General features: G+C 40.2%; 2 protein-coding genes across 2 annotated transcripts; both read right to left on the bottom strand.

Moving 5' to 3' along the window:
- Positions 1-1,141: 1,141 nt before the first annotated feature.
- Positions 1,142-8,683, bottom strand: gdpd3a (glycerophosphodiester phosphodiesterase domain containing 3a). Its single transcript, XM_008416620.2, is given in 11 exon segments — positions 1,142-1,887; positions 1,890-1,997; positions 2,290-2,341; positions 2,486-2,548; positions 2,809-2,942; positions 3,144-3,233; positions 4,157-4,278; positions 4,408-4,453; positions 5,911-6,046; positions 7,674-7,716; positions 7,946-8,683. Coding segments are annotated over 11 exon segments (1,071 nt in total). The 5' UTR covers positions 8,097-8,683; the 3' UTR covers positions 1,142-1,761.
- A 4,335-nt stretch (positions 8,684-13,018) lies between these two features.
- Positions 13,019-24,363, bottom strand: mapk3 (mitogen-activated protein kinase 3). Its single transcript, XM_008416621.2, has 9 exons — positions 23,132-24,363; positions 21,673-21,855; positions 18,329-18,518; positions 16,265-16,381; positions 16,045-16,159; positions 15,817-15,948; positions 14,874-14,983; positions 13,415-13,532; positions 13,019-13,189 (listed from the first exon to the last, which is right to left on the bottom strand). Exons 1-8 carry the CDS (start codon positions 23,719-23,721, stop codon positions 13,422-13,424), a joined length of 1,548 nt encoding a protein of 515 aa, XP_008414843.1. The 5' UTR covers positions 23,722-24,363; the 3' UTR covers positions 13,019-13,189; positions 13,415-13,421.
- Positions 24,364-24,550: the final 187 nt, after the last annotated feature.

Here is a 24,550-nt window from a genome sequence, read left to right on the forward strand (position 1 = left end):
AGCACAACACTTGATTCCAAAACATTTACAAATGACATTATTTCATAGACATATTCTCTGGTTCAAACTTGCCCCCATTTGAATCAGTGTGACAAAAAGCTAGATTTATATCATCTTAACTCTACTGTCACACTAATCAGCACAGGGAACTGGTTCAGAAAAGTCCACCCTTTGTTTCATCAACAGACTGATTGATTGTCATTGTTGCAGTGTGGCTGGACTTTGGTCACAGCCGCCTAGGAAAACAGAGACGTGAGTGAGATCCATTGCACATGGCAAGCATTAGGTAACATAAATTGACAAAACACAGATGTTTAGCCTCATGATAACAGCACCCTGAGTGTGTGTGCCTGCACATGTCCGGTTCCTTGAAAAGTATTCAACCCTCTTGAACAGTTTCACATTCTGTGAAGTTAAAGGAAACAAATATACTGTCCTCATCATTTTTTGGTAAACAATAGTCTGAGAAGTGTGATGTGCATTGTTATTTATCTCTCTTTAACCTGATATATAATGAGTGAATATAATTCACCTGTGTGTAACTCAATCTCAGTATAAACCCTGTGGCTCTGTGACAGCATCAGAGGTTTGCTAGAGTGTGACCGGTGGATTTCTGCGTTGTGTGTGTTGTGTGGTGATCAGACAAACCACAAGACATCAAGTCTGGATTTGGAGGCGGTCTCCGTTTATTTAATCTGTCAATCGGGAGATATTAGCATTAGCACCTAGCATGTGCTCCAGTTCTCCAACCTGATCTATACAAAATAATAGTTAGCATGCATCAAATGATATAAAGGTGTAATAGCAACTCAAATGAAAATATCCAAACACTTATCATTAATACAGAAGGAAAAATAAACATTTGAACAATATAAATGAAAGGATTACAATAGATTATAAAACTTGCCTCTCCCCAGTGGAACGAATAACAAAAGGGGAGAGGAAATTAATAACTTAATATTTATAATAGTCCTGGAGGACCCTGAACAAAAGAAGAAGAAAATAAGGCGGAGTTGGAGGACCAAACCCCTTATAGTACACAGAGGAACACAGCAACAGTCAAGTAGAAGCAGACAAATACATAAAAGAACACATTTTGTGGAAATATAAAACTATTAATATAGACCCAGTTACACTAGAGAACATTAGTGAGCAAATATCCTGACGAAAACCAAGCAGCACAGCTGGCAGGTCAGGAAGAAAGCTGTGCAGACGCATAGACCAGGGTTAGGCAATCATCTCTCTGATTGAATCATTTTGTACAAATAAAATCAGATCTCATGAGCAGCTAATCAGTACTTGAGTAGGTTTTATACCAATACTTTTCCAGATGACAACTTTTCATTCAAGAATGGTCAAAGTCGAGACTTAAATCCAGTTGAGATTGTATTGTGACCAAATACAATTTCCCCCAAACACATTGTGGTATGAACACTTTTATGAGGCAGTCTAAAGTACAATTTCATTGCCCCCTTTTTATCTAAAAACACAAAATATTCACCTAAACCAATCAATAATGTCAGAAAGTAGCCAGTCAAAACAAAGTCATATTTGTTTAGTGTCTTATCATGGGTTGTCAGGTGACGGGCTGCGGCTAGTTAAACATTCACTGCTGACAAAGCTCATCAAAGGTTTCTTTACATACCGACCCGACTGTATGCACACAGCAGACATGATCACACCGTCGGCAGTGATTGGTTGTTCTACGTGAATGAAACCCTTGTCCTGCCARCTCGGTGTTTGGCAGCAAACTAATCTTGTTCAGTTTGGACGCATGGATTCGCCCCTTGTTCTTGCAATGTCTGCTCTAGTCTTTGTTGTTTCTGCGGTCCCAAGAGCACTTGTTCTTGAGTACTGCTGCTGTTGGGGTCGTCCACTCTCATGTGTGTTCTGACGTAGGTAGAGAGCAGAGTTGGATAATCAGTCATGACTCCTGTTGCTCCCAGGTCAAACGCCGCCTTGATGTCCTCATTTTTATTGCAAACAAATAAATGCACCTACAGTTGCAAATATGGAGACCATTATTATCCACTCAGTCAAGCGTGTTTTCATACAGCGGAAACTGTGAAAGTGCCTTAATACTTTTCAATTCAGTTTTGATCATTATTGGTCCAATGAAGGAGACATGAAGGAAGCAGGTTCCTGCCCCTGGTCTATAAATAGTTGGGCAAGCGCAAACAGAGAGTAATCTCCCAGGAAGCGCCGAGCCACATCACAGAGGTTAATGTTTTGTCATGTAAAACTTGCCAATACTAAGCCAGAGGTACTAGATAAACCTTAAGGTGGTACCTGTATCCCACGGTCTGCAAGGTGCTTGAAAAGTTTTTTCCTCATTGTTGTTCTGAAAACATTAAAAGGAGGGAAGGATTAAACAGAATAAAAACAAGAAATATGATTCCACGTTTCCAGTCGGGCCTCGAAGAATTTCTTAGTTTCTTCCTGGCAAAGAAACTAAGAATGTCGGATAGTCAAATGTCGAACTTACTTATCTATTAAAGAAATAACCCAGCTTTTCTTCAGGATTTCAGGTTTTTCGGGTTTGTAGGTCCTATCAGTGCACAAGAAAGATATTAAACACCCCTCTGAAATGTTCATTTATTTGTTTATTTCACTCATTTGCAATTTAAAATGAATGACTGAAATAAACAAATAGATTAATTATTTGTATTTTTTTTTTATTTTTCATATAAAAAGAGGAATTGTGCTGAGATCATAATAACATGTAAACACCTTCTGCACAGAGCTTGGCCTTTTTTTTTAAAACCAGGACTAGATCTTTTACAGGGTAAACAGGCTCTGCAAACACACCTGTTAATGATGCGTGGCAGGTAGAACTGCAGTACGCTCTCTCCCACAGGTACAAAGGGCAGCAGGCCCGTGTAATAGAGAAGGAGAAGCAGGATACCGCGTTGTTCGGAGAAACTGTAGGGCATAGAGACGTTCTGCAAAGAAACACAGGCAGAGATTTTTGAAACATGGAGAAGGAGAGACAACAGAGGAAAGAAAAACACATGCTAAAAACTTGTAAAGGCATTTAACGTGGTACATTTCCACCAACACAGAAGCAAATCTGCATTTCAGTGGGCGAATGTGCGGTAAAGGTTTTTGTTTGGCACACTATCTCCCCCTGCTGGTCAACTTACGATACTGCGACACTTGTTCAGGATTTTGGCATCCTCGGAAGCCCACAAAGTGATGCCCTCCCTGTCGTAGCGTTTAACCAGGGTTGACACCTGCAGACAGACATGATCGTGATGAAAACCACTTCCATACAGTACAGTCTACTTCCGAACCGTATTTTGGACCCCCCCCCCCCAAAAAAAAAAAAAAAAAAAAGATGAATGTGAGGAGCTATATAGACAGAAACATTTGAAAAGACCTGGTGCACTTCATAAAAAAAAAGAAAAAAAAAGGCCAGAAGTGTTAGGCCCCCATGTTGTCACAAGTGGTCAGTCAGCTGTGAAAAAAAAAAAAAAAAAAAAAAAAAAACAAGCTAATTACCACCACAAACATCAGCATAAGGAGCCAAAATCCAACCAACCTCTCTCTAAATGTACATTTGGGTGGTATGCCATACTCCTTGAACTTTTTCCACATTTAAACTGTTACAACCACACATTTTATGCGACTGTGATACTGTGGGAATATTATTCTTAATGAGTCACAGAGGAGGGTCAGAAATAACGGGAGGATGAATGGAGCTAAATACTTTGAAAATAAACTGTTAGAGGTAAAGAAAAAGTAAAAAAATTGTGATGCAGAGGGAAAATTATTCATATTATTATTATTTTTTAAGTAAATATCTGTTTAAAGACCCTTACCCCTTTACTTGGCCACTCCTAAATAAAATCTAGGGTAACTTAACCTAGAGGTCACTTAACCTCTTTCTGCATGCGAGTATAAAGACTCAGATAGGGTGTGGCTGAATACAACGACATGGCACACTTTTCAGACTTAAGTGTCTAAAAATATGAGGTAGTGAGGAAAAAGTTCAAGGGATATGAATATTTTTGGGGGACAGTTTCCTGAATAAATAAATCTTGAATCAAAATATGACTATCAACATTGCTGCAGCTTGTCGTTAATTTTGGGGGGTAATTTGGGTAAGATGTGCTTGTTTTTTTTTTAATCCGCATAATATGGAGTGTTTCTGCACCTCTTGCATCAGCTGTGGGTTGTTCTCCTTGATCTCAATGCTGACAGGGATCTTTGGGAACTTCCTGAACACGTCTTCTAGTAGGGCAATCTTTCTGTCTGTTCCACTTTTGTTCTCTTGCCCTGAAGGGTAGTACGATGTGAAAAGTTAGTGGGAATTAAACAAACACACACACACTCCTCTGACCAATACCTTCACTAAACACATTTTCATTAATGATTAATAATCTAAACAAGAGAGAAGGAACTGGCCTGCGTTGAATGTCACCTCCAGCCTTTCCTTATACGGGGGCAAATCCTGAAACAATTAAAAAAACAACCTTAGTTCCAAAAACAGTCATCTGAATGTTAATTAAGCTAAAATGTATGCATTTATTTACAGATATTATTGGTTATATAAGTTACCTTCTAGATCTGTTAGTGCCTGCAACTTACCTGGATGTAAACATTTCCCTGAAAGCGTTCCAGCATTTAAGCAAACAGATTAATTTCTCAAGATAAATAACAGGCTGAATATAAACATCAGTCCACCAAAGACTTTTCATCTCAGAGACGTGTTTATAAAACCCACCAATCAACTAACCTGAAATAAAATCCGATAGCCTCTTTCTTATTTCACTCTCAAATAATTCCTTATTTCTTTATATTTTGTTGCCAACAGACAGATTTTCATGCCATATTTAATGTGCTTTTGGTTTGTATTTTTCAAAAGCTTTTTGAAGGTTGTTTAAAGTTTTTTTTTTCTTGGATTTTGGCTAAATGTTTTTACTGATTCTCAGTCCTGACACTTCTCAAAGGGTTGTTGTTTTATTATTGTGCTGTTTATATTGATAACTCAGATAATTTAGCTTGGCTTCCCACATAACAGCACTTAGTACTAATGAGGTGAATCACAAAGAACAACTAACCAAGAACAAAACAAACATTTGATGATCAGCTTAAGGATAGCAATCCGCTCAGAAACTGGAATTGTTATTCCAGTTCCTGGAATAAAGTTTTAGATGATAAGAAGTTAAGAAGTTTTAGATGATATTTGTCTGCTGCAGATATTTTTTTTTTAGACTTTTGACTCTCAGCAGTCTGGTTTCTTGCTTTTTTAAAGAGACACTTTCAAGCTTAAGACAACTTCAAAAGCTGGTAAGCAGGACAGAGGCAGCATCATGATGTGTTTTTTCTACAAGTACTACTAAGCATGGAGATAATGGGCATTATAATGATAATGGGTTTATTATGATCATAAGCAATTGTTTGGTCTTAAGAACTTGTTGGATAACAACAATAAATGTTTAAATTTCCAAAAAATTGGAGTTGCTACTTTTGTTATTTAAATTATTATTTTTTCCCACATTTTATTTCACTAGAACATCAGTAACTGATTCATTTATGATTCACATTCAGACTGAATGTGTGTTGCTTGGCAGCAGAGTAGCAAGACATAATGTAGTTGATGTACTTAAGTAGCCTGAATCGTGTTTGCTTTCATAAGGCTCTGACTGTATGCACTGGTAGATTTACATCCAAACATCCTTTTTACTGTCATTGCAAACATACAGTCATCAGCTCGCACAGCAATAAGACACGAAATCAGTTGAAACTGGAGTCAAAGTCCAGAGAACAATGCTGAAACCCTTCATAAAGCCTGAAAAAAGAAAACTAACCGTGAAATTAAAATTTTTCGCATATTCTGTTTTAAATAAACACAAACCGCTTGTTTAGTTTAAGCTGTCAATAAAGACAAGTGGTGGCTTGTCTTACCTCCAGATTGAGCGAGGAGATGTCTTTGTCCACGCCGGTCTGCCTCTTCAGGTTCTCGTCATGTGAAACCACCACGTGTCCATCCTTTGTCAGGTGGCAGTCCATCTCCAGCATCTGTGAGCCGTTTTCTATCGCACTGACAACAGAGAGAAAAGCTCCTGTAAGGATCATGTCTGATGTTTGGGGTGAAGCATTAATCCATGCTGAAAGGACTGATCTAAAGATTAATACCGGCCATTCTCATGACCTTACATCCACTCATAATCAGTATGAATATCATATTAAAGCTTTAATTTATGTATTTAAAAAAAAAATCTGACATCACACTTTAAAAACTCAAAGTACAATTAGCACAACATCAGGCTACTGTGGATGTAGCTTTTATACATTTTATGCCATTTAGATTTTTTTTTATGCCAGCAATTATTGATACGTTTTACTCAAATGCAAAATTATGGTTGGTTCCTGTCTTACTGACAGACGGTAAAGCACCAAATCTATTGCTCTGAGCATTAGATGCTGTTTAAAAGCATCTACATTTGCAAAAACAAAAACAAAAATGCTCAAAAATAAGAGTTTAAAAAAATCTAAGTCAAATCAGCTTATTTTTATCCATCCATCCATCCATTTTCTTGCACCCTTTTTCCCTCAGTGGGGTCGGGAGGGGTGCTGGTGCCCATCTCCAGCCAATGTTTCGGGCGAGAGGCGGGGTACACCCTGGACAGGTCGCCAGTCTGTCGCAGGGCAACACAGAGACACACAGGACACACAACCATGCACACACACACTCACACCTAGGGGCAATTTGGAGAGGCCAATTAACCTGACAGTCATGTTTTTGGACTGTGGGAGGAAACCGGAGTACCCGGAGAAAACCCACGCATACACAGGGAGAACATGCAAACTCCATGCAGAAAGACCCCAGGCCGGGAATCGAACCCAGAACCTTCTTGCTGGAAGGCAACAGCTCTACCAACTGCGCCACTGTGCAGCCCCAGCTTATTTTTAATTCACAACAAATGTTCCTTCAAGATACACTTATAGGCAAATTCAATCTATCCACAGAAAAGAGAGGAGAAACTGCAGATACGAAACCAATCACTCAATAACTGACAGATAACCGACCAACACCACTAATTCCAGGTTGAACGTTACAATAACCTGCAGGGACACACGTCCCGTGCTTTGGATGTCGACTGTAAAATTATCACAGCAGAAAGACTGACCGAGATGGAGCCTCAAGCGATTTTACCTGAGGTGATTTTTGATGCAAAACATGCAGCCTAGACCTGATGATCTGCATTTTTGTTTGGTTTTTCTTCCTCATACATCCTTTTGGTGGGGGGGTTTTGCGCATTTTTGTCATCCTGTCATTTGTTTTTTGTCCCGTATTTCTTACTGCACACAGCAAAGAAATAGCTGATTTCCAAAATGATAAATGTGATGCACTCTGTGTGTGCAGACAGCAGTGAAACCAAAACAGACACAAAAAAAATCACCTAGCTTTCAGCAGTCGTAAAACAGCTGGACTATGTTTAAAAGCCTTATCTATGACAGAAAGTTGATTAATTTAACTCTAGCAGCTCTGCCTGGAGGTGTGATGAAAGTAAATGATGCCTTGTGACATTTGGTTCTGATGCTTACAAAAGGTCAAATACAATATACTACAAGATATTTAACCTAATGAGGGTGTGTGCATATGTGTGAGCCTCAGTGTTTTAGCAGAGCTCATTTTTTCTCTTACAGTTTGAGGTAGTACTCACTTTGTGAACGCCTCCATCGTATTTTCTATCTTCTCTCCCGATCCTGAAAACAGTCCAAACCAAATCTGAGCAGCAGCACAGTTGACAAAAAACAAACTTACCATCAGCCTTCTGAAACAGACTTTAAAAGTACTTCAGCAGCAAACATTTCAAGATTTTAACCATTTATTTTCTTGATCCCACTCAGATATGTCTTCAGGAAAGCTCCTCATCGCACAAGCGTGGATCACAGATCCCTCCCTCCGGCAGCCCCCCCAGAGCCCCCCTCTTACCTCCTCGGTGTGAAATTTGAGTGCAGTAGAAAGCCGTTTTCTTCTTCCGGTGGAGATGGTGTGGGTTCTTCAGCAGATACTGTGAGATCAGGGTGTATAGTCCCAACGGAGGGAGGACGGAGTACAGAAACACGCTCATCCTTTCCCTCATGCAGATCCAATGAGTCTCCAAACGTTCTCACACACCTTTCCTCCTAAAACGTCTAGAAAGGTGCTTTCTTTTGTATCGACTGACAATTACGCCATCATCAGACTATCTGCTAATTTGCAGCTGCTTCAGGAGAAATGGGAGTAAGAAAATAACTGGACTGACAAGTCAGAAAAAAATGTGCTCCACCTTCACTCCAAAGTCAAAGTGTCAAAGTGTGCCCTGATTTCTGATGAAGACAGCTTGAACCAGAGCTGTAAAGGCGAGTTAATAAAGCACCAGCTCATAATTCAATGGCGTCTCCTCTGACAGTGGCTACACTTGTCCCTCTGTCAAGTTGCTCTGTTCACCTGTGGAGGGAAGGGCGTCGTGTGTCATACCTTACATTTTCCAGCACCTTTGCAGGTTTTCTTTTGTTCTGCTTCACACTGCAGCTGTAATCCTATCAAATCTACCTCAAAATGACCTCATCCCGCATTGCTGCTTGGAATATTCACTGTAGGATCTCATAAATTTAGTAACATTCCTCTCCGTGAGAGCAGGACGCGCATTCGTCTACAGGGCAGGCGGCAGGAGGAGGTACGAGCTCCAAATTGTGCATGTTGGCATCGCTGAAAACTCTCTCTATGTCAGCTACAGAGTCAGCAGGACACGGCATATTGTTCGGTTTCAATGCAACAAACAATGCAGAGGTGCAACAGCTACAGAGCGCTGCGAAAAGCTGCAGCCAGAACAGATGAAGCCATTCACAGCAGGATGACCTGAATATCCAGCATTGTCTTGCATTCGCAGGGTCATGTTTTTGACATTTGGTTGTTCTTTTTTTTAATTTTATTTTAAGAGGTCGAGCACAGGCTGTAGCTTTTACACTTGAGGAATGTCTGAGTGGGAGCAGTCTTGCTGAGACATGTTGCAAAATAATCAGAAAAGCAGGTAAGGTAAGTTCCAGGGAAAATGAGCATTCTCACGACTCAAAGTTCACCACCGAGGGAGGGTTTACGGAGAAACCTGAGACGGATCCGATATGTTCGGGCGTGTCTAAATACATATTAAAAACATTTAATAATAATTTATAATGTGCTCTACCACAATCTAGATGGGCAAAGAAAGCCATTCGGCCTTGTTTAATCAGAAAAACGACAAAAAGAAGATTTAGACACATTTGGTAAGCTCTGTAGCTCTTGAGGTATTTCTTTTAATTTTCAGCTTGGAGAGATTTGGCTGCTGCACAGTAACTCGGTACACAGACCAGACAGAACAAAGAGAAAATGAACATGTTATTTTTTTAACAGTGTACACCGAGTAAATGTTCAGTAACTCGGAGCGTACGGTTCATTATCTTCTTGTGAGGTGAAACTGTCTGGATACAACTTCATCTGAAATCTTTTTATCCCTTTTTGAGTCATTTTATCTCGCTCGCATGCAGGCACACTCCCACTGCTTGCATATCTGTAACCGGTTAGGCCACACAAATAAGTTTATACAAGGATAAGGGCCCTTACAGTGAGTGTAGTTTACAAAATACAGAGCTGTATCTCTCTGTATCAACACTGAGATATGCTGACTGACGCCCCAGCGCTGGACAGCGACTCTGTATTTCTGTTCCAATTTATGGTTGTATTTTGCATTATGTGGCATTAAATCTTCTTTTATATAGCTAATAATCTCATTATTCCTTAAGTGTGGGTGAACGAATGTACTCTGACATATACTCTGGAATAAAAGATCCTGGGGTTGTGCAGTAAGGAAGACGAGCGCAACACTTTTGTGACCCAGGACACTACACCATGTCCTGTTGATTGGACCGTAATGCGCCACGCTTATTTTTTACCCTACTTCATGTTGTCAGACAGGCTCCATTGAAGTGAGCTTTGATTCACGTGTCTGACAGTAATTCTGGGTGAGACTGCTGAAATAGAAATTTTGAAAAAGGGTATATTTATAACGTGTTATTTGATCATATGACTTATGTTTCTCAGTCAACTCTTAAGAACGATTGTTGTCCAATTATGAAGTCAAATTTCTTTTAAGATATGTTTAATGAATGCAGCATTTTTATAACTGAAGGCAACATAGTAACTCGATTGTACTATGTGCCTAGAAAATATATGCCATACTTTTAAAAAATATTAATTATAGTTAATTCAAATTGTGCATTTGGCAGAGAGTATCCTTATCCAATTATAAACTCTGTTTTGAGTGCGACTGAAAAGTTAAATCAGAATAAATCTGATAAAGGGCAAATACTTTGTCATGGTCTTGTAGTTGAAGCATGTGGGGAAAATTGTATCCAATAACAAATTCATTAATCCACCCTAAAGGATTAGCAAGGAGAGAATGCAAACTTTACGTTCTGTATATTTACTGCCCCCTCCTGGTTCCTTTGCTGAACAACATCCAGCAGAGTTGAAAAGACAAAAGAAAAAAAAAAGGGTCCCGAAACAGCATGTTGAAATTTTATTTAATTCCATTTATATAATTCTGTTTTTGTTAATCAATTAATAATACCACAGAATACAGACTGTAACTCAATAACTCATATCCTCGACAATCTCTGTAAAACAAAATAAATCCTTTTACAATCTGGTTGGAGGAATTAAAAGACAAAAAGTATACGCTTCAGAAAGACTGAAAACACTCCTAGTTATAGTAATATTAATAGCCATAAGAGAAAACACACACACAAAAAAATCTGAACTCCCTTTTATGAAAAAAAAGCAAAAAAAAAAAAAAGCATTCCACCAATAAAACTTAATAATAGCCATTTAAAAACATCCTTAAACAGACTTTAAGACAGGCAGGCCCTTGCAGATACAGCGAATGTCGACACGCGGGGTCACAACCCTCAGGTGAGCCAGAGAGGGTGTGTGTAGGAGTGTGTCAGGATTCTTCCCCTTTCATTATTCCCAAAAAAGACATTGGGTCAGGTGGCGTGTTAAGAGGGAGGAAATGATATTAATAAAAGAGAGGCCTTTACGTGCAACACCAAGAACACATCTGGTGGATTAAAAACGCACAGGGAGTAAGTGATGATCCAAAAAAAAAAAAAAAAAAGGAGGAGTCTTGGTTTAACAGTGCAAATACACAAACAGTCTTTACACTGACGTACATTTCTGCAATCCGAACTTAAAAGCTCTACAAGTACGACACAAAAGATGGGAGGCTAGCTTAAATAGCCTCCAAAAAATGGAGGGGAGACGAAGGGCACATGGCTTGAAAGACAAAGTGCAGGCGTGCTGATTGGGTCGGGATCGGACCAGGTGTTCTGCTCCCGGAAGAACTGATGGGGGACAGCGAGCAGAGAGGCGAGGAGGAGGATGAGGAGGCAGCCCTTTGAGTAAAGCATGGAGAAGATTTGGAGGAAAACGAAGAAGAAAAAGAGCTGATTATGGCTTCTGACGGAACAGCGACACGAATCAGAGATGTGAAAATATAAGATGAGGGCAGGAAGATTAGCATCACAAGCCAGGCGCGAGTGATCCAGAGTAGATAATTTCTTACTATTCCCAGCACAAACAAAAACAACAAATGAAAAAATACAATCCATTAGCGCTGCACAGAGCAGCAGGCGGTCCAAACCGACACGGAACATCATGAGCGGAGGAAGTTACAGAAACAAGAGCAAGAAAGAAATAAACCCTCCCTGTTAGGCAGAACAACGCAAATGTTAAGCAGCAACAGAGGTCAACTCATATGTAGCATTAGCCTACAAAGCAATGCACGTATGTTTTTTTTTTCTTTACTTAAAAAAAAGCAGTAACTTTTCTTGGCCATTAGCAATCAGTTTGGCGTGTAACAGCATGAAAAGTCACAACCGTCACTTGTAACACCAACAGCCCAGTAAATTTCACCGCGCACTGTTGTGCAAGAATGCTGCCCGGCACGAATCATGGGAAAAGACATTGCCTCTCTCAATTTTTGAGGTACAAGGACCAAGACTCAAAGAGACAACAACAAAAACACCCTCATTAAATAAACAAATAAATAATCTGAAGCGAACACAGGCAGGATTTTGTTTTTTTTGCTTGTTTACATGATGGAGTGTCATTGTTGATAATTTTAAGGGAATGTACAGGAACATGGTCATGCATGTCAGTCCTTGCTGATGATTTGGGCGTAGCTTAGAGAGCAGAGCAACAGCAAAACAAGAATTACTCAACAGAGAGAAACTGGATGAGTTTCTGGGGGGGGGGAAATAGACAATAAAAGGACTTTGGTATCACAGCTGCAATATTTTAATGAGCCAGTGGGCATTTTTTCCTCATCTTTATTTCATCCAGTATGTGTCATGTTGCTAAACCATGTGAGTCTTCAGTGTGCTTGGCCTTGGGGTGAGTTGTGCATCAATTTTGTCCCCCCCCGGGGTCTCTTTGCACCTTTGCTCAATTTCAGGAATGCATGCATTCAGCTGTGTTTTCGTACAGAAAAAGGAGAAACGGTAAAGAAATTCTGACAACATGCCACTAAAAATATCAATTATTGTCCAAAAAAAAAAACCTAACAAAAAAAAAAAAAAAAATCAGAAGCACACAAACAACAACTAAAAAAAGACTCAAAAATACACCCTACAAACAAAAACTGACAACCACATAAAAAAAAAAAAAAAAAAAAAAAATCTAGAAAATCCATTATATTCTGTACGTACATGCACACACCCGGTTAGCATCCCCGTCCCGGTTCTTTAAGCCCTCAAATATTCAAAGCTTTTACTCGTTCTCATAGATCAGGAGCGTTACAGAGCTGGTTAATACAGTAGGATGGTTTATACGCGTTGGCGAGGAGAGGAGTTACCGCAGAAGGTGCTAGACAAGCCGGAGCAGTAAAAATGGGCTTAAAAACAAGGGGAAAAAAATTATATCTGAGGTGAGTGAGGAGTCCAACGTGGACAAAACGGAAATGGCATGAATTTGACAGAGTACACCCTGCTCGGTAACGGCGACCCATTTTTATACTTAGCTCCTTCTTGCAGTGGAAATGCAAAGGTAAGCAGGTTAATGTATATATTTGTCGGTTTCTTCAGGATGCACTTTTCTTTTGTTTTAACATATCGTTCAGGGTCTTCTGGCTCCAAGCGTCGCTGGAACAACTCAGCAAAACTGCAAAGAAAGAACAAAGAATAATCCAAAACATCAAGACTTTTATACAAATTATAAATTAAGAAGCGTCTTCATAAAATTTAAGATGTTAGTTTTAAATTAGTTTTTTTCCCCCCTACTTTAAGTTCACAAACTTTTCAGCAGAATACCCATGTAAAACAGACGTGTTTTACTTTAAATCCATGTAAAATGGCCACTGAGAGCATGAGGCTGACTGTCACGTACCTGTGCCTCAGCTGATCGTCTGGAAACGAGCCGTTTCGTCGTAGATCATTTCCTTCAGCGTCTCCTTGGGAAGATCGTCCAGTTCTGTTGTGAAGTCAAATGGCGTCTCCGCTTCGGGCTAACACCAGAGCGCACACAACACGGGTCAAAACAGGAGCTAAAGAGTCTRATTGGTTTAAGAWTTTGGCAACTAGAAACTTTAACAGCTTACAGTTAAATCCAAGTCCTTTGTTTTAAGATAAAGTCCAAAATCCACTTTCCTGACACAAGAAGAGTCTTTGAACTACACCGCTGTAAAATTAAAAGTGCACTAACAAATGTGCGCCTGGAGGGCAACAGTGCAGAAAGCAGATTATTTTCTCTCTTTCTAAYAGGARCGTGTGGCGGCTTGTGGGAAACATAGACAAAAGGGATGAAGTGAGCACTCCTGTCTCCCCGAAGATCTTCCATGTGCGAGTCGGCTTCAAGACAGCAAAAAGGTAGAAAAGGGTCCATTTCTCCTCACCCATCTGAAACAGCCTCCGTTGGAAACGCATTGAGCCCCAGGTCTGAGCGATTTTTGGACTACTRGCTTTAAGGAAGTTAGAGGACATGGTTCTGTTGCCATGGTGACAGCAGATGGCTCTCGCAAGGTCAACAGCCAGACCATTAAGGCATGCCTTAATGGTCTGGCTGCGGCTGACCATTAAGGTCAGCTGCGGCTGCAGCCGCAGGTCTTGTTATCACAAGTTTTCTTATGTTAGAAAACACTTATTGTGTTCCRTTTAGTGAAATGTGGATTGAGTTAAACTCAATTAGCAGCCACACTCTCCAAATAATTTGCTTCACCTGCAACACTCTTCCACCTTGTTGTTTAAGTGAAATGACAAAAAACTGTCTATTTATATTTGTCATTTCCTTTCTTACCAAGSTACACAGGATCAGCTTGAAGTGAAGTTTAAAATAATTAAAAAAAAAAGCTTAGGAGAAACAAATGCACAGAATTTGATTGACATGACATGAATTTGATTGACATGATTGACAAGTCTCCTAGTTTAGTTAAATGGACTAAACAATGACTTAATGTTTAAAAAAAAAATAAAAGACTTTCAGCTGCTTCCATCCACTGTCACTATTTTGCACAATGGACGTAGGGGACCTTGGTGTTGCAGTTGATCCATCATTATTTATTTAATTATTTTCATAAAATTTTTGTAACAAGTAGCCGTTCACATCGGTGGTGAACTACAGGTTTTTTTTTCTACCAATAAAACCAAACTGAAAACAAAAACAACAAAGCAAATCAATGGTATTACCCGCCCTTTTACAAATATGATCAACTTTCTTCCCCTTCGCAGTTCCAGAGYGCAGCTACCTTCAATAGGCTTCGCAACAGTTTAAACTCCAGTACGAAGTCGCTTCTCTAACTGTCGCTCTGCGATAAACTTTGGTTTATCGTACAAATAAGACGTATTTGTACCTCATCGGTGGGGTCGTAGTACTGCTCCAGGTAGGGATGAGCCAGGGCTTCTTCAACGGTGATGCGCTTGTTGGGGTTAAATGTCAACATGCGACACAACAGGTCCAAGGCTTCAGAGAAGAACAAGGAGTCGTCATTAACCGTCTTCTGCCATTAGCAAATGTTTAGAGTTTCTACACACTCGTGCAAAAAATTAWTTCAGTAAGAAAAATGTTTAGTTTGTCAGTACTCAAATGTTTAAAACATCATAAAACTCCAGATCTCTGTTTTTTTTTTCTCTTCATTAAGTCTCTATATGTGTAGGAACCCTGAACATGGAAACTTGTCACAGCGTTTGGTTCCTGAATCTAACTGGACACAGATAACAAACCATRTTGGATGACAAAACGAACCGACCGCTGCACACTTCTCCTCCTCAAGATGTTAAAATGATGCCTTTTATATTACTGCAGTAGTTTAATTCATTTAATCMGTTTTTTATACATTYGTTTGTGGTCGATCCATCTTTTGCTGCATGATCCCAGAGAACGCATCTCGTTTGGAGTAACTTTGCGTTTTCCAATAAAACAATCCAACTTTATTGATTGACAAATATCCCCACAAGCAGCATTAGGTTTCTAGCAACATGTTTCTTAGTTTTTTTTGTTTGTTTAACAGTCAGATTTTCACCTACAGTTTGCTTGTTTAAACTTAAACGTAATAAAAATGCAACACAAGTGAATCTTCATGCATGTTAAGTTTCTCTGTCTGCAGATTCATATTATGTTTTCCTGCTTTTAATCAGGCTGTGGTTTAATTACTCTGACCTACTTTTCAAATGTTTAAATGACAGTAATTTCTAAACAATGTAGGCAGCAAAACAAACTTAGAAACTTTCCTTTGGAATATCCTCATTTTCCAGGTCTTTTCAAACATTCGCAGTAGTCATAATAAGCTGATTTACCTTTTGGGTCTGCCTTCGGAAAGAGTCTGTCCCAGGGAATCCTGGTCTTAGGGGGCAGGGACTGAAGGTAGTTCCGCGCCTTCAGGTTGATTATGCAGTTCAGATCTTCTTGAGACGGTGAGCCAAGTACGCCTGCACACACAGATGTTGTTCAGCACGGCTCCTTTTTAATTTTTTTTGCTTTTTGTCCCCATCATGATTGCAGTTAATAAAAAAAAAAAGTCTCACCCAGTATGTGGTTTAGTTGGTCCAAGTAGTGTTTCCCAGGAAAGATGGGTTTGTTGGACAACATCTCAGCCAGGATGCAGCCCACTGACCACATGTCGATTGACTTTGAGTAGCCCTGAAAAGAACAAAACAAAACAAAAAACACACCCGTGCAGTTAAATTTTTACTAATTTGCAAGTCAAATACCAAAACCGTGAGAGTGAGTGAGTTCAACTTGTACCTTTGAGTTGAGCATGATTTCTGGGGCTCTGTACCAACGTGTGGCCACGTACTCTGTGAGGAAACCAGTGTGGTCGTGAACTGGGTCGGCTATCCGAGCCAGGCCGAAGTCGCAAATCTGAGAAAGAAACAAAAAGGGAAAAAAAAACCAACAAAAAAAACAAATCAGTTCTTACACTATTTTCAAACTAATTCCCAAGCTCCAGCCAGAGGACACACACCGCTTCTTAAGTTCCCGTTTTATTAATAAAGCCACTTTTGAAGTCCTGTAAATTGTGTAATGTGCACGTAATCCGGCAACATTTAAGCAGGATAATGTGCCGAGAAGGAATGGAGTTCACTAGGAGGCAGCAGCAGGTTTAATAAGAGGAACAACGCAAGTACATCAAACCTTTTTTTAATAAAAGATGCAAACATGACGGTTCATTCTTTCTAACTTACCCCTGTTTGCTGTGCAAATCTATTTTTAATGTTTTCTGCACATTGTAGCCAGAAAGCAAAGTCACAACTGTACAGCTGCTCTAGGATTAGGTCAGACTTTGGCAACACGCTGCTTTGAAACGCTTCCTTTGTGCTCCATTCCTCACGTATGATCAGCTAATCCAGGGATTGATGGTTGAATGCCAAATGTTCACAAAACCACTGTGGATTATACACTACACACACGCACGCACACACACACACGCAGAGAGGTTAGATCAAGCAAACAAAAATAACAAGACTGAGAGGAAGCTGCAAAATGACATTTTAATTTAATTTAACAATTTCCCCCAATTTCTCAGCTACAAGCACAAACTTTGATAGGTTTTATGCAAAAGAACAGAACCTGCAGCTCCAAAGCTGGAAGCAGTTTTTTTTGGATTGTCCATAACAGCTCTTAATGAGATAGCAAAAGTTAAAATAAACCGTTTTTTTAACTTAAGTGTTATTTTACGATTGTTGCAGTCAAAAAGAGAAATAATCACAGATTTTGAGGCACCTTTTTCACAGGCTTGTGGTCAAAGCTGCAATTTTTATTTTATTTTTTTATTCATGTCATAACATGGTTCTACAAAAAAAAAAAAATCCTTAATGCGAATGAAATTATGCCCGACGCGTAAGAAGAAGCAAAAGAAGAAAGAAAACAAGGGCAAATGTTTAGCGTCACACGTGCTCTCGTCTTGCAGGTTTGACTGTCAAGAGATGTCATGAAACAGAAAGTCCAATTTAGAAAAGAGTTGAGAAGATTGGACAAAATTCAGCCGAGTGTGGTGATTGGTCAGAAGAGAAGAAACTACAGAGAACCTGAAGGCAACTGGTTAGGCTTGCGTAAAACTTGCGGTGATGGGTGAAAATTGCAACGTTCAAAATTTGAGAACGACGAACAAATTTGCATGAATAGTTGCGATTGCAACTTCCTGGATGGGCTTGCTTCACGTTGCCTCATGGCACAAAGTCTCACTAGAATAGACTGACGTTTGTTACAAAATGTGATATATAGAAACCTTCACATCTACTGTAATTTCAAACACATTATTATTTGTAAACAAGATTATGGATGCAAACTTTCGGAACAAGTTTGCATTTTACTCTGCTAAAAGAAAAAAAAAAAAAAGACAAAGAAATTGAAATGTGAAGTTTTTAAAACTCTTGAAACTGAGGAGGTATTTAAAAGCAGCACCTGACCAACAGCTAAAATCACCAAGCCAGGTGCAGCTGTACTGGGAACGTGTAGATTTTAAGCAAAAGTAAAATTAAAACAGGGGAAAACCAGATTGGTCCAAGACATAACACAACATTGTACAGAGGAGGAACTAGAGCGTCCTCCATTGTCATGAAAACTCAAAACCAAATGCCACGGTATTTGCATCCTCCACACGCTGCGGTGTATTTTATTGTGACGGGCAGACAAAATTATGCAAAAAGTCTTACCGCAGATCAGGACTTTAAGCACTAATTTGTGTTGTTCTATTTAAAAAAATGACAAAATGTGACACACCTCAAGAGGTACGAGCGCCTTTGAAGGTACGACGTCCTTCTACTTGGTCTCTGAGGAAAACTTTTAACGCCAGATGTCCAGACTCACCTTGAGGTCGCAGGTGGTGTTGATGAGCAGGTTGGAGGGCTTGAGGTCCCGGTGCAGCACGTTGGCGGAGTGAATGTACTTGAGGCCCCTCAGGATCTGGTAGAGGAAGTAGCACACGTGCTCGTTGCTCAGCTTCTGGGTCTTCAAGAGCTTGTACAGGTCCGTCTCCATCAGCGTCTGCACGATGTAGCTGGGCACACGCACGGGTCAAGGCAAACGAACCAAAACTGACAGAAAGAAAGTCACGTCCTTTTTTTTTTTACATTGACCTGACAAAATGAGGGGGCTTCATATTTTCTTTTTTTTAAATATATATTTATTTCACGTCAGACCAACGTTCACCTCTTTTATTCAACCCGAAACTGCAAAACGTTGGGCTGCAGACGACGTGAAACGTGTGTTGCAATGACTATGTTCCTCCAATCACTCTCTGATAAAACAGAAAAAAATAAATAAAGCAACTGCAAAACCTAGACAGAAAGAACAGATGCACGGTTATCAGAAGAACAATCGATGAGGTCGCTCATGTTCTGACCTTTAGCCATGAGGAAATGATTTAAAGTAACATAACAAAAGTTACGCATGGTATTAGAAAATCCCTGTTAAACAACAGCCGCATTATATTTAACAAGACAGTGCCACGCATAGTTGCATTGATCAACCAAAGCTTGCAGAGCTGCATGCAATGTCTTCTAAAGTAAGTGGTAACAATTAGAGCTGCACAACATATTGCAAAATTATTGTTGTTGCAATGTTACTTTTAAAATACCAAAGAACTGCAGCAGATATTAGCTAACTGTACCTTACACTGTAGTCGGAGGCAACTTTCTGCAATGAACCCAAAAAAGAAGGTAGGACAAAATTTTAAATGAGATCATTTCTTATCGTCATCCTTTGCTAGCAAAACTCTGACGGACTTCAGCGGACTTTTCAGCAACAAACACCCCTCACACCCACAAGCTAAATCCGGTGGAGGATCTGTGATGCTGTGGGCTTGATTTCTCTGCTGAAAGGCCGTGGGAATCCTCTCGGAGCGCACAAAGATTTTAAAACAGAAATCTGACAGATTCTACTGGAGAACCAATAACGGGGTCGTCACTGGGTTTTCATATAACATACCGATCCCAAACCTGGGAGCAAAATCTAAGCACAAGTAGCATAATCAGCTTTCTTTCATGGTAATCGACTAGAAACCTAGCAGGGTGAGATATATAAAAAATAATATATAAAAGAAGATCAGAAAAGACTGTTCTGTGCTGTGCATGACAGATACTGCTGTGTGTTTCCTCACTGGGCATAACCAAAAACCAAACGACAGACAGCAAATGAGCAGCTTTTCTTTGGCAAAGAGAGAAGAAAAATGATCCACTCCAACTGTTGGCATCAATACAAAGCTGTGTTCACAGCATTATCTGTTGATCTCAGCTGTTCAGACCCCATCAGTTGTTACTTTTGCTCGGTAACAAACGCCTTTCCAAGGTGGCAACAACTGAGCAACTAAACCGACTGGGAGCATCAAACATGACACGATTGAAAGACTCAGACATTCCTGCCATGTTTTTTCTTTTTTCTGGAAACAATGAAGCTTTTGAACAAAGCAGCAGCCAGAGCAGCTCTCAGCGACAGCAGCTCGCTGGCGGGCCGAGCCCACACATCACTGCTCAACGGGAACCAAAGGAAAAACAACTGAAGCAGCTTAACCACCACAGGTGATGTGTTAGATTAACCCTGCCCGGTTTTTGTATTTTATTTGACATTTTTACCTATGCCTGTTTTGAGGCATAGGTAAAACGAATTCCCTTAATCTTGAGGCATAGGTTCCTCCATTTAGGCAAGACGGAGGAACCCATCTTCGTTTGGTATTGACATATTTTCAGGGAAAAAAAAACAAAAAAAAAACACTTTTTGAATTTACAACTGAAGTTACATTAAAAGTCCCCCATTATCTGGAGTTGAAATCCATTCCAATGTTTATTTTTTTGACTAGGAAAAAAATATATTTTTTAATATTTTGCAAATCCATATATTTAAATGTATGGGATGGAGAGAAAATCTACTTTGAGAAAAATAAGTATCAGTGCTAATCTAATTTTTGTCCTAAAAATGTGAAACACACTTTATTTACAGTAGTTTTAAAAGTGGTAGTACAGGATGGAAATAAATAGACTTTATTTGGCACTAAATAACAAAAAAAAAAGTTAAATAGTTGGAATTTTAAAAAATATGGCTGATGGTGGCATTCTTACAAAAAAATTGGTTTATACTAGGGGTGAGTATTTATTGTATAGTTTATCAATTATCGTGAATCAAGATTATTACTATTTTTTTTTTTAATAATAAAATTCCCCCAAAACTAACAGTATTGTCTCCACAAGATCATCAATAAATATCAATAAATAATCCGCATGCAGGTTAGCGATAGAAATCACTCTAAGTCGTCTTGAAGAAGCCCGTTTCAAAAATGTATGTTTTTCAGAGCATTATGAATGCGTTATGAATGCTGTGTCATGCAGTCACAGCCAAACGTTGCCTAAAAAAAACAAAAAAAAAACAAGGAATAGTTTATTATTTTTATCATTATGACAACAGTGCCACAAAATTTGGTCCATATCCCTAGTTTATACTAAACTTGCACAATATGTCCAATCAAAAGAGTCATTACAAAACCCCAAATGAAACAAACTACTTGGATGCAATTTTTGGAAGGATACCGTACGGTATTTTTGTTTCGTAGAAAATTAAATTATGTGATCCCTGAAAGGTAGGCCTTGCTACAGTAACCTCAAATAATAAAAACACTTGAAACTGCAATAACCTTCCAGCAGTTCAACTCTGCTTACTTTATATTCAATATCAATCTCAACAGAGTTTCATATTGAAGTTTTTTAAGCCGGAAAAAAGGGCCTGCTGAAGCTCTATGGCGCTGTAGGATCCCGTCTAAGTCATTACTAACGCGGTCGTCTTGTTTAACCTCATCAGATGCCTCGCAGGCGGCTTGACTGGAAGTGGAGCCCAATTCTCAAAGCCACACACTAAAAAAAAAAAAAAGAAAACCTGCCGCAATGAAAGTGCGAGAGCGCAGGAGTCTCTGCACAATTAAACATGACAAGAGTAGACGACAAAGCCAAACAACAACAAAACTAACAAATAAATCCCTGCAACTCTTCCAAGGTTTTTGTCTCCAGTACCGAGCACCTGCTTTGGTAACCATAGAAACCTTGATGCTATCTGAGCTTCACTGCTCTTAGCTGAAAGTTTCCTCTCAGCTCATCTTAAAATTAAGAGAAAAAAAATCTCTGTAACACTCAGCTCCGAATTTTGCGCGTCCGAGCGTGGCAGGATACACGTCTCTCATGTTCTCCAACTGCGGCGCCCTGATGATGTCATTGATCCCGATGATGTTCTCGTGGCGGAAGCGCAGCAGGATCTTGATCTCTCTCAGCGTGCGCTGGCAGTACGTCTGGTGCTCAAATGGGCTGATTTTCTTGATGGCCACCCGCTGTTGGGTCCAGTTGTCCTGAGCTGAACTGGATACAGGAAAAGGAAGGACAACACACAAGTAGTAGCACACACACAACTCACACTGAAACTGAACATTTAAGTCAAATATAGAGATGCACTGATCTAGCTGCCTGATTGAAATCAGACAATTTCCCCCTGATTGGTGATAAAAAAAAAGAAAAATCTACTTTTTTCCTAGTCATTGAATGCGTCAAAGCTAAGAACTCCCTCAGTTTTCTGTCTATAAATGCATCAGCAAACAGCATGTACATTGCAGCACAGTTTTGTACTTCAAAACTGGACCTAAAAAATTGGTGCATCTCTATCCTTAAAATTTACCAGATTTTTTTTTCAAAGTGCCTCAAAATAAACAATGATTAAAAAGAAGAAAGCAAAAAATGTATTTTGAATCCAGGGGAAATTGATTGATTTAAACATCTGTATACTTGATGATACGTGGAGAATGAATGTATGACGCAATCATTTAAACATCAAAATCTGCTCCTTTTCCCTTAATCTTCTGTATAAAATAAGATAAATGAATAATCCCCCACCACCACTCATTAAGCCATTAGAGCTCAGCTCTGAAATAAAACCACAAAGTGGCCAAACCAGCCAGCAGCAGTCAGATGACTCCTCCTTTGGGTTTAATGTGAACTTTTTCTGTCATTTTGCAGACTAATTGTTCTTCCTCCTCTAAACCAATGTGATGTTTACACTGTCTGCATGTATGGTGGCATCATCACACTTCTGACATCAGTCAAACAAATGTGAAATATGTAAACTACCCTCTGCCTCATCCCGACACGAATGGGTGTTTTTATCTCGATTTAAAAAATATATATATATATTACACTCCCTATCTGATCTTCTTCTGGTCCAGTGATGACTTCACAAAGTGGCCACGCAGGGCTGCAGATCACATAACAGCAGGAAAGGCCTCGCCACAACTAACAAATCCACCCCCCGACACTATGCTGCGGCTTATTCCTGCAGAGAGGAGAACTGTGGTTCAATTAGGCTTGTGGCACATTTGAGACTGAGTACAGCTTGCTAACATATTTGAGAAAAGTAAACCGCGTCCTGCGCAATCACTCCCAATCTCGCTTCCTGTACAGCTTATTAGAGCCCCGCCTGTAGCAGCAGCTCAACTAACCTGTTAACCAGGACTGCTGCAAAGTTGCATGTTTTTTTTTTTTTTTTGTTGCACTCCCTGTTTTAAGTGCATCTATTTTGAAAAGATGCGCTGTTTAAAAGAGCTTGAAGGGAAGCGCGCGATGGGAGCTAGCAAACAGTACTCACCACACCATCCCGTACGCTCCCTCCCCGATGTAAGCCAGGTTGGTGTAGCGGGGTCCAACGTCAAATGCCTGTCCCTTCACCAGCTCCACGTCTGTTTTGGGCAACCGAGGTGGGGGCGCAGCCTCCTCCGGTCCAGAGATCGCCATGGGGACAGAGTCGGCGCAGGGGGCACGACCAGAACCAGGGACATGGCCGGGGTTGCGAGCATGACCAGGGTCAGTCCTAGGAGCAGCGGCCGCTGCCTCCTCAGACTCGGACACAGTCATGGGTTCTGCTGAACCAGAATCGGCGCCAAGAGAAGGGTCAGAACCGGAGACAACGCCAGAACCAGGGGCCGATGCCTCCTCCAGTTTGGATACAGACATGGGGATGGGTTTAGGTGCAGCTTCAGGGTCGGGGTCGAGTCCAGGACGGGGGTCAGAGCCAATGTCTGAGCCAGGGGCAGGGTCAGAGCTGGGGCAAGGACCAGAGCCAGAACCGAGACCAGTACCAGTACTAATCGCTTTCGACGGCTCAGTTGTATCAACAACTATTTCAGCGCACTCCGAGTTCTCGGCCTTGACAGGCATATCGCCGCATGAATCCGCCATTCTTCTCTACAAACCGCTCCCGCTCTCTGAGGGTGTTTCCTTCCGAAAAAATGCCGCTGTCTTCAGCAGGGTTTTCCAGCTTTCCGTCACTTAGCTCCGGCGGATGATTCTGCTGAACGGAGGGAATGGAGCAGAGAGGGCGATGTAGCGCTCCTCTTTACAACCAACAACGTAAATGGATTTGGTGCGCGAGCGCGGTTAGTTCTCAGCACTAAGCGTAAATGCGCGTGCAAAACTACGGCATCGTACAGGTGCGCTGGATATGTTTACAGGGCTGCATTGTTTGGGCGGGGCAAGATCAGTCTTACAACTAAACAAAGCAGCAAAGCAGAACAAGCGCGTTAGAGGGACAGCCACCAGCCAGCAGTAGGTGTGTAGGCGAGTAGGCGCCACTTTAGCTGTAGAAGCAATACGTCGGTGCATCCGCCATATTGGAAAGGGAACATTTGACTTAAAAAAAACCTAACCTATACAGGGTTTTTATTATATAACAAGCCCTTACAAATTACTTTAATCCTTTAGTATATTGTTCCTTTTACAGTGTTGCATTATAAGGGTGAGAAACGCAGAAAAACAAATAACTACAGAAATTCAACTGGTTGAAAAGCACCAAATAACTACGTTTAATTCATTTCATTTTTTATTTTAAGTAATTTTGTTACGTTAGAAACAAACAAAAGTGGACTCTGTTTTAATTTTGTTTTTCAGAAATCAGTTATTTGAATAGAAATCACTTTGTATTAGGTGCTGTAAGGTAGGTAACCAAAGTTAATATTCTTAAAGGACGCTTTGGGACACGTATAACTTTACCTTTTCTACTGCCAACCAC

This window comes from Poecilia reticulata, linkage group LG8 (genome assembly GCF_000633615.1).
Source record: "Poecilia reticulata strain Guanapo linkage group LG8, Guppy_female_1.0+MT, whole genome shotgun sequence".
NCBI lineage: Eukaryota > Metazoa > Chordata > Actinopteri > Cyprinodontiformes > Poeciliidae > Poecilia > Poecilia reticulata.